The sequence below is a fragment of the Solanum pennellii genome, chromosome 2, assembly GCF_001406875.1.
Source record: "Solanum pennellii chromosome 2, SPENNV200".
NCBI classification, from domain to species: domain Eukaryota; kingdom Viridiplantae; phylum Streptophyta; class Magnoliopsida; order Solanales; family Solanaceae; genus Solanum; species Solanum pennellii.
In genome coordinates this window covers 18,871,459-18,881,751 of record NC_028638.1, presented here as the reverse complement: position 1 = coordinate 18,881,751, position 10,293 = coordinate 18,871,459, and the positions used below count along the sequence as shown (strand labels likewise).

At 31.8% G+C, this 10,293-nt stretch overlaps 1 protein-coding gene across 2 annotated transcripts in view; it reads right to left on the bottom strand.

Annotated features, from left to right (window-relative positions):
• Positions 1-6,583: 6,583 nt before the first annotated feature.
• LOC107010434 (putative clathrin assembly protein At5g57200) overlaps positions 6,584-10,293 on the bottom strand; it is a 3,875-nt gene continuing 165 nt past the window's right edge. The window contains exons 1-15 of one of the 2 annotated variants that reach the window (XM_027914415.1): positions 10,236-10,293; positions 10,089-10,158; positions 9,767-9,864; positions 9,508-9,646; positions 9,308-9,435; positions 9,140-9,232; positions 8,982-9,032; positions 8,490-8,555; positions 8,330-8,395; positions 8,142-8,187; positions 7,996-8,057; positions 7,665-7,838; positions 7,508-7,586; positions 7,314-7,435; positions 6,584-7,220 (exon numbers count right to left, since the gene is read on the bottom strand). The exon at positions 10,236-10,293 is cut by the window's right edge and continues 165 nt beyond it. In XM_027914415.1, coding sequence (XP_027770216.1) covers positions 6,807-7,220; positions 7,314-7,435; positions 7,508-7,586; positions 7,665-7,838; positions 7,996-8,057; positions 8,142-8,187; positions 8,330-8,395; positions 8,490-8,555; positions 8,982-9,032; positions 9,140-9,232; positions 9,308-9,435; positions 9,508-9,646; positions 9,767-9,864; positions 10,089-10,158; positions 10,236-10,293 — 1,666 coding nt within the window. In that variant the 3' untranslated portion in view covers positions 6,584-6,806. Of the gene's footprint in view, positions 7,221-7,313; positions 7,436-7,507; positions 7,587-7,664; positions 7,839-7,995; positions 8,077-8,141; positions 8,223-8,329; positions 8,396-8,489; positions 8,556-8,981; positions 9,033-9,139; positions 9,233-9,307; positions 9,436-9,507; positions 9,647-9,766; positions 9,865-10,088; positions 10,159-10,235 lie in introns of both variants that reach the window. The other variant, XM_015209718.2, reaches the window with a different exon arrangement.

Below are 10,293 nucleotides of genomic sequence, written 5' to 3'. Positions count from 1 at the left end.
TTTATTTTAAAAAAAAACACTTATGCATATTCAAAAAGACCATACCAATCAATAGGACATGTTCATTAAGTCATAAGCATGTACATTACAAAACCAACATCATCAAGTCTAGTCAAGTCAACATGCATAGCATATAATTAGATACATATTCAAGTAACTCTATCACCAAATTATATTAACAATAAGCATGAATAAGAGTACATTTCAACATAACCAAAACAAGTAAATTACCCATGAACCCCTATCAAGTCAACAAGTGCAATGACCAAGTAAAGCCCCATAACTTTACTCAATCAAGTAACCCAACAAGAATCATGACTAACATCCTACTTCACATAACATGGAATTTAGGTGTGCATATCATCTTACTTTAACTACATAAACCAACACATATTCATAAGTGAACTAATCAACATATAGTATCAACAATGTGTAACTCGTCATTTACATGTGATATAGCATTATAATCATAATCATACATAAGAACATGCTCCTAAGACTCCTCTCAAAGGCTAACTAGTGCAATGCTTAGGTATAGTCTCATACCCCTACCTATACTAAGCTAGACCCCTTAGGTTATCATAGTTAGAGTTCGATCCTTTAGTTTATTTTACCTTTTAGGAACATCTTTCTCAAACCGACATAGACCACATGAGATAATGTGGAATCCGATTTCATAAAACCCTAAACCGAAGGAGGGTGGACTACTTGCCAAGGTAGTACCAAGACATGAAACATGGCAACAACGTGGATCCACTAGCTAGTATCCCTATGGGGCCAACATAGTTCAAGAACTAGGAGATATAGTTGGGACCCTCTTTATGCTACATGCATTGTAGTCTCCAATCTCAAGAGTACATTAGTTATCCTGTCTTCCCTATGTAGGAAGGGAAACTCCGCACTCTACTTCACTCGGTGCTAAGCTACAGTCCCTTTTTGAAATGTTTTTAAGCCTTTATTATCAATCATAGCTTAGTTTAGGTCATAGGTTCTACCCCTTGTATAATCATCATTATCAATAGCTCAATAATAATTGCATGAGTATAAATTCTTTCATTACAATTCATATAGGTGAGGTTAGCACATTAACATCTTCATATCATGATAAGGCACATTGGTAAATCATTCACCCTCCTTATAACATTTACATCTTAAGCCAACACCTCACAATCATAATCAAGCCACTTCAATTGAAAATCATACCACCCTATCAATCCTAATACAAGGAATACTCCAATACAACATCATGACTTAATCACAATTAACCACAATTTGAAGTAAAGGATAGAGATCAAAAGACTTACCAAGTCTCCTTCATAGTTCATCATCAAGGTCTTACCATAAACCCTCAATTCAATCCAATTTGAGTGTACATTATCATAAACAAGGCTAGAATAACCACTACATCACAATTCAATAGTAGACCATAGCTTAAGACAAGATACTTAGGTCAATTCACAACATACTTCCTAACCTAGATCATCGTCTCAAGAACTAGCATGAAAGACTACCAATCACCCTAATTTTGTTCATGATTAGTGTAACATCATCATCTAGTAGTAATTCAACCAATAACCAATTTAATTGAACCAAATACAACCTAATTCATATCAAGATCAAAGTTAGGGTTAAGGATCAAGGGTCATCTTCTACAAACTAGACCAAACCATCAATATACATCATAATTATTTTAGAATACATGTTAATATATTCATAATATCCTAAATAAATAATAAACAAATCAATTCATACCATAATTTTGAAATTTAGAAAGACCCACATGAAAACTTAATTTTCGGAAATATTTTGAAGAAACCCTTTTAGGAAAGAGGTCTCAAAGGTGAAGTAGATCTCAAACCTTAATGTTTGATGAAGAATTAATGGTGAAATCGTCCCTTTACAGCCTCCAAAACCCTCCCCTAGCTTGGTCTTCAATGGTGTCTTCCAATAGAGAGAGAAAGAGGAGAGAAGGAAGAGAGTTTTGTTTTGTGATTTGTAATTAGTGTGATGGGGTTGGTGTCTTTATATGGGGGGTTAATTAAGTTAATTAGACTTTCCTTAATCCCTAACTAACCACAAAACCCCTTAATTAATTAGTTAAGACTTAGTTAAAAACGTGCAGCAAAATTGGACCCTCATAGAAGTGACCCCGTCGACGGTCCATGTGTGAGTCGATGGATAGCCTCGATGCCCGTCGATCCACACACGCCTCGTCAATGCCCTCTCATGGTTGCACACTACCCAGGCAGCGTTTGACTCCACTTGCAAGGGTCCTCCTCAAGGGTCCTTGGTTGGTCCTTGGGGAGTCGTACCCATACGTTTCGACTATGAATCAACTTAAACCCATGTTAGACACCCTCCCACCGACTTTCATCTATTTCCGAATCCTAAAATCTTGTCAAATAGGCTAAGGCATGCTAGTACCTCCTTGAACTAGTTTTCGAACGTCATGGACGTTTTGGTTTGTAGACTTTCTAAATGACCTATATTTATTAAAATAGACCTTAAAACAGTGTCTAGACCTTATGACACTTATGTTAGACTCTAGAACACGTCTTGGATTTTTGAAGTGTTATATTTTTCTTTTAACTTTTAGAATTAATCTTTTAGCTCATAAAATTTTGATAAAAGAAAATTTTTCGTTGGCGAAAAAACTTTCCCGCTCAAGCCTCAAATATGCCTTCAATTACATTTTAGCACTAGTTAGTAACATTTTTTATGGGCCGGATTTTATGGCTTCACAATAACATCATATCATATATCATTATATATATTAGAGAAAAATATATAAAGTGACACCTGAAGTTGTCCTGAATTTTCAAAAAGACACCTTAACTATGTGGGCGTCTTATACCCCCCCTCCCACCCTAAACAATTCTGAAAATATATTATTACATCATTTTTCGACCAATACCATATTTTAAATAGCAAGTGGTTATCACACACCAATCATTGTGTGGCACGTGTTAATTGAATTTGAAATATATATTTTTTAAAATTTCAACTTTTCTTTATTTCTCTCTCTTACTTTTTGACTTATTTTAATTTTATTGCTTTAATTTTAATTTCACTTTAAATTCTTCATCTTTTATACCTACCTTCAAGTTACCCCTCCCTTCATTTTTCTTTTCTTCTTCTTCTTCTTCACCTCCCACCCTCACCTCACCCCACCCCTACGTCAAGTTGAGCCCCTCCATTTTTCTTCTTCTTTGGTCAAATTCCTTTTTTTAGAATTACACTATTTTCTAGTATTTGTGTTATTAATCACAAAACTAATTATTTTTCTAGAAAAAGATCAAAATTTTGAAGGTATCATCAATTAGTTTATCTCATTTCAAATAACATCAAAACTAGAAATAATAATTTTGAAAGAATCAGAATTCTCTGAAAATTGAAAAAAATAAAGTGAAATTTTGATTTTAAAAGATAAATAATACCTACTATCATCTTGAAATCTAGTGGGTTATCAAATTGTTCGAAATGTAATAAAATATTTAGATATAATTTTAAAGTTGAAGAGAGTTAAAATAATAGTAGTTAAAAAGGGAGGTGGAGTTGTGATAAAAAAAACTGACATTAAAAGCGAGAAGTTACAATGAACATGACAATGAATTTTTGAAGAAGAATGAAGAAAGAAAAAGAGAAAATTAATAAGGAGAAAAAGTTAAAATAATAAGAAAAATAAGAAAATATATTTTATAGCAAAATACTTGTAAAAATAAAATTATATTCGTTTTTTAGTTTGTTCACGCTCTTTAAGAGAGTGCATATACTCTCCATGCCAGGTGGACAAAAAATGATGTAATAATATCAGTTCAGGATTGTTTAGGGGGGTAATAGGACGTTTGCATAGTTTAAGTGTCTTTTTGAAAATTCGGGACAACTTCAGGTGTCACATTATGTCTTTCTCTATATATTATATGATATGATATCATATATTGCTAAAAGTGGGAACAAAAAAAGTTGAAAGTTACCATTTACCCCTACACTAAATTCAAATTTAATAAATATTTAGTTAATTACACGTTTTAATATTACTGATAATCAATTACTACATTGAATAAATGGAGAGTTCATGTGTCCAAAGGATAATTTTTACTCTTCCAGATTTAAAGGAGGTTCATTGTATATATTTAATATTCTTAAATTTCTTCTCTTTTATCTCTTTTGGCCCTTTGAAACCTTCAAATCTTTAATTTAAAACTTTAAAATGACTTTTGATATTCCTCTTTTATCCATATAATTCATCATTTTTTGTTTCATGAAACTCATATTCGAAATTATAAATTTTATTGTATAGTTAAAGTACTGAAGTCATCAACATCTAAAGTATATGATATATCTACTTATATAACACTTTACAAAAATAAAGTGATTTTTCTATTTGATTCATGCTTTAGTATGACTTCATGAAGAAATTTTTGAAATTTAAAAGGATATGAGAGACGTCGACAAAAACATGAAAAATTATGCACCGATTTTGTATTTCTTTTTCCATTTATATAACATTATGATTAAAGTCTTAAGAAAGATGTGTATGTTTTATTTTTTCTTCTATGTTCATTATATTAGTATTCTTTGATTTGCTTCTTTATTAAAAAAAAATTATTATCACAACATTTATTTGTGATTGTTTCATTTTAGTACTAATTATAGACATGTTTTCATTGAATTTTAATCATCCTAACAAATTTATAAATATTGCATGGGATACACATGCAACGCATGTATTCGGAAACTAGTAATCAATAAGGATCGAAATATAATCTCGTCCCAATAGATATACTTTTGGAGACAACAATATAGACTCGTCCTTAAATGTTGGTCCTTAATATTTTTTCTTGTAGTGCAAGTTGTCATTCTGCAAAGGCAAATTGTTAAGAAGAAAAATGTTGCCGCTGTAAAGGAGTTGGTTCAATGGTTAAATCTTCCTCTTGAAGATGCTACATGGGAGGACTACCAACCTTACCACCTTTCCTAGTTTTAGTCATGATCCTTAAGGACAAGGATAATTTGAAGACGGAGGGTATGTTATGATCTCAATCCTAGCTTATAAAATGTCGTCGTCAAGATTTGAACTAGGAAAAGAGTATAAGCCATTAACAGTGAAACTAAAAGATTAAAGGATTGAAATTCAATACATTTAAATAAAGTCAAAGGGAAGAGATTGTGTCATATGGATAGATGGTTACATTAATACATCACAGGGGAGAGAGGGGGCTAACTGAATTATGATAATTTTCAATTCTCTCGTCGTTCCTCTCAAGTTCTTTTCTATTCTTATCTAAATCTTTCTGCTTCTACCTTCTTCCTCTTCTGCAGATGACGTCTCGAATATGAAGCTCACTATAGATGGTTTCTTTTCCTAGTTAATTTTTTCTTGTTCAGTTGAGTATCGTTTATTCTATTTTTTGATATAGCACAGAAAATTTCCAAAAAAAGTGTTGAGTTAACTATTAATTTTTGCATTTGAATTTTTATCTCAAGTAACAAATACTTGGATCCCTAGTGTGATTATTTTCACTATAAGGCTTGACTTCAAAATAGAGGGAATATATACCAAATTAAATTGAGATATTAGCTTAAGGGAGATCTCCCTCAGGCTTAGCCCCATGGTACTCACCCGGCCCTTTGGTGGTTTATGATATAATGCATATCTTTCTTGTTTTGTTTTTTTTTGTAACCATTCTGTAAACTTATATAAAATAAATATAAATTAATTATGATTTGACAAATTTTCCCTCTTTATTACTAATTTCTTCACATTAATCTACATTATTAAAAAATTTAACTTAGTTAATAGATATTTTAAATAGAAATCAATATGAAGAAATGTGTATCTTTGTATAAATAATAAAAACACGTGTGTGTATATATACACGCATATATTATCTACTTATTTGTGTTTATTTATTTTGAATGTTTATATTCATGAAATAACTCATATTTTTAAATATATGGATTAATATAAAATAATCATACAAAGAAGGGTATATTTAATCCCCCTCACATGTAATTTTTTTTACTTTTTTTTTCAATGACTAATGCAAAAATATTATTTTGATGGTCAAATTTATTTATGTGTCACTAATTTTATTGTAAAAATTTTCATAGATAACCCATTTTTTTTAAAATACAAAACTAAATAACAATATAATCAAAAAAATAATTTTAAATTACAATACATTAGTTTTAAAATTCTCTCTTTACACTAATTAAGGAACGAAATAAAATAATAAAATAAGAATAAGAAATCCAAATTATGATATTCAAAGACGTCAAAAATAATTTATGTATAAAAATGATTAACCGTGAACTTTTCTAGAAGTTCATATATACACCTATATAAATTTTTTTAAAAAAAATATTAAAGTAAAAAATATAAATTTGAAACTATTTTTTTCACTTTTGTTAAATTAAGGGTATATGCGAGCTCATTTATTGACGGTAGGGGTACATGTCAGCCGTTTGTATAACCGTAAGGGCATAGATGGATCATTTTCATAGCGAGAGACATATGAGCTCCAAATGGCAAAGTTAAGGGGTGTATGAGATCATTACTAAACTTGTTGAAGAGATGAAATATAACCAAGGTATATCTTTTTGATCAGAGGTTGAATCGATCATCAGAAGAAGAATTAGGCCAAAAATTAGGATACATTCTGGGAAAATCAAACTTCCATCGAAGAGAAGCAAATGAAAGGCTTTCATACCCCTTTCCCTTAAAACAAAATTTAAAATGATAATATGAACTTCTCTTATAGAAAAATAATGAAATAATTCAAGGTTATGTGGTTGAAAGAAGTCTAAAGAAGTGAGTGGTTTCCCTTTGGTGGAATTGAGGTGCTTTGATAGGAGAAGGGATCTCCAAAAGGGTTTGCGGAGGCCATGTATGGAATTTGTTGAGCTTGATACTGACTATGTGATACCATCATCGTATTTTGTTGTGGGAATTGGTGGTATTGTTGTTGTTGCATGAGTAGTAATTGTTGTTGTTGTTGTTGCTGCTGCTGCTGCTGAGACATTATTGCCATTTGTACATTTGTTGGAGGTGCTATGTTGTTTGACATGGCAAAAGGGTCGTGTTGATTGAATGGATTCTGGCCAGGGATTTCGTAACCGTACCCTGCACTATAGCCAGCATTTTGCAGTTGTATTTGCCTCCTAGTTGCATCATCCTCATACAAGCTGTCAAGTAATAACTTGTCGAATCCCCCAGCCTGATTCACACAAGACCATAACTTTAAGAAATTGGAAAACAAAATACTATACTTCATGGTCTTCTAATCATGATGCATGCAGATATTACAGACCAATTTTTTATCTGGTGCGACTTGACTGGTGTTGCTGCTCGATGCAGTAACAAGAGCCAGTTCCCATCCAGACGTGCTTCCAATTTCACTCAACTGAAAACTTGCTGATGGATTTTCTTTGCCTGTAAAACATATTTAATACATCAAATAATATTCGGGGAAAAATTCAGCTGATGGAATTAAGAGAGAGTTACCAGGTTGAATAATTGCAAGAGCCAACGCATTGCTTTCCTCTAATTCTACAATTTTTGGATCCACTACTTGATTCAAACCCTACATGAAATTTTTTGCTTTTATATATATATGAGAGAAGACATATATTTTGACGTAATGTAAAATGAGTGAGCTAACCAATAAATCAACAGGCTCTTCTGTTGGTGGAGTTTCTTCTACTTGAATTTCAGGCTCAGGTTCCTCTTGCACTTCAACCTTTTCTTCTTCTTTATCATTCTCAACTCGCTCTTCGATTTCTTCAAGGATTGGTTCTACAGGCTTTTCAGCTTCTTTCTTTGTTTCTCTATACTCCTATCAAATAACAATGACAACATCTCTCATATATCCATTTATTCATATTTACACTAGGTAATTATGGTTAGAATAACATTGTTCAAAGATAATAGAGAAAAAATTGTGAAGTCATACACTAGGTAATTATGATTGTTATTGAAAAGGAAATTCTCACCAGCCTCCTACTTGACATAGAACCTGTCTGAGGTGCTTCTTTTATGTATTCCTCCATCGTTGCTAGGAAGGATGCAGGGGGCTGTAAAATTACAATTTTCATAAAAGATATATAATTGTCTAAAACAAAATGATGAAGAGACAGACCTGTTTCAAAACAGGAAACTGAAATGTCCGAGCAAGGTCCAACCCTCTGCAGAAGTCATAAAAATGAGCTAGACTTTCAGCCTACATTAAGGAAGGAAGGAAAGTAACTTTAGATTAGCCATCACATACATTCATTCATATATATAATTTTATAAGAGATCATCGATCAAAGAAATGAAATTATACACCTGTTTCCCAGCTCTTTTATATATGTTGAGAGCTTTCATAGCATCATGCTTGGACATTTCAAAGAACTGCATGCATTAAATCCACCAAATAATTACTGTTCCAATATATTATATAACTTAAGTACTGGTACAACTTTAAAGAGGCAAAAAAGATGGTTACAAAATCAACAAGGTTTATAATCCCATCATTGATTGCACAATAGATCTTGAAGCTCTCCTTCAAAACCTGCACCAAGTTTAATTGGGGTTGTTATCTTGAAATCAACTTTATGGATTAATTAATCATCATTTTATAAAATGTGTTAATTTAGCTCAACTCTAAACATTTCCCATCGACTATTTCCTCTACACATTGTGAAATTCATGCTGCTCACCAAGACAATTTCTATATACATCAAAATATGATTGGTTGTTCAAAGAGAGCTGCAGTCACATGTGTAAAGAAATTAAAATTCTCCCTTAGGGACGGAGAGACAAAAATGAGCGAAAAAACAATAGTCTTGGCTTTTCTTTATATTTTGGTTAGATAATATTTTTGTTTACAAGATTTTAGTCTCTAAATGAGTATGGCAAATATGTTTGTTTAGTTAAGAATATTATTATATCCCTAAAACATGTGGAAACTTTGTGAATAAGATAGTATGTGTAATACCAGTGCTAAGGCATATTGAATAAGAAAGTTGTAGCAAGCTCCTCCTTCAGGCTGTAAGAAAATAAAACCCACAAAACATAAGAAACAATATATATATATATATATATATATATATATATGTTGGATAGGAAAATTTCAGATGCAGTGAGAAAATTCACCTGGCAACCAATCAAACGATACAGAAGTTGTTGTAATGCAGGGAGCTGATTTAATAATTCTTCACCATTTAAAAGCCTTGTTCTGCTATGCACCTGATTAAAACTCAAATCTACAATTATTTTTCCTCTGGAAACAAACGAATGATGAAGAAAAAGATACCTACCTACCTTGTTAATTCCAGGTGTAGTTTTAGTCAATCTCTCTCCATCGATATCATATTTCAAATTCCTAAAACACTCGAGTCTTTCCTCTAGAAAGAGTCCATAAGTCCGTACCCAAGCAGAGCAATCCCAAGCTGTCATAATCAACAATGTGTAAGATATGCTACATGAAAAAAAAAAAAAGTTATGTCGCTAAGCTTACGTACCAAGTGGACTGGATTCATCCTTAAAGTTTGATATTTGAAAAATATGTCCTCTATGAGAGAAGTGGAGCAACTCTTCTTTAAATGTAGGATCGCCTTCTCTCAAAACTCTGTGAATAACTATCAAAGACTTTAGTGCAACCTGAAATATTTAATCAAGAATAAGATTGAATATTCTATTCTTTCACCAAATAATAATAATCAACCCATATACTCTTTACCATACAAATGAACAATCAATTAGTCGATCGAGATGACTTACAATCCAGTTTCTTGTCTTTGCCAACCGTCTAGAAAGTGCATGAATGCAGTAGGCAACATCTGCTCGTGGACGTGTAACCGATGTTGCAGCAAATATCACTAAGGCAATGAACATCCATAAAGATTATGATTAATATTTTCGGCCACATTGAAATAATTGCAAATAAATATGTCCTATATATCTGAATTAACAAATACACCATCGTATAACCACAAAAAGTAAGAGAGAGAGAAAAAATTAAAATGTGAGAATATACAAATCAGAACTATTCAGATGTGTATGTATGTATGTCTTTACAATAGAAAAGATGGTACAAACTCACTTGCAACATGCCTTTCCTTTGGAGGACTTTCAACGTGATTTGTAGCTTTAACAATCGCAATATCCAAATCCTTGCAAAAAAAAAACAAAAAAAACAGATAATATTATCCATGATGAAAAAATGTGAATCTGGAAAAAATATTATTACCTTAAATTCACTGTTGACCTTGGCTAGGCCAACTTTAGTTGAATCTTTAAGTGCCCCA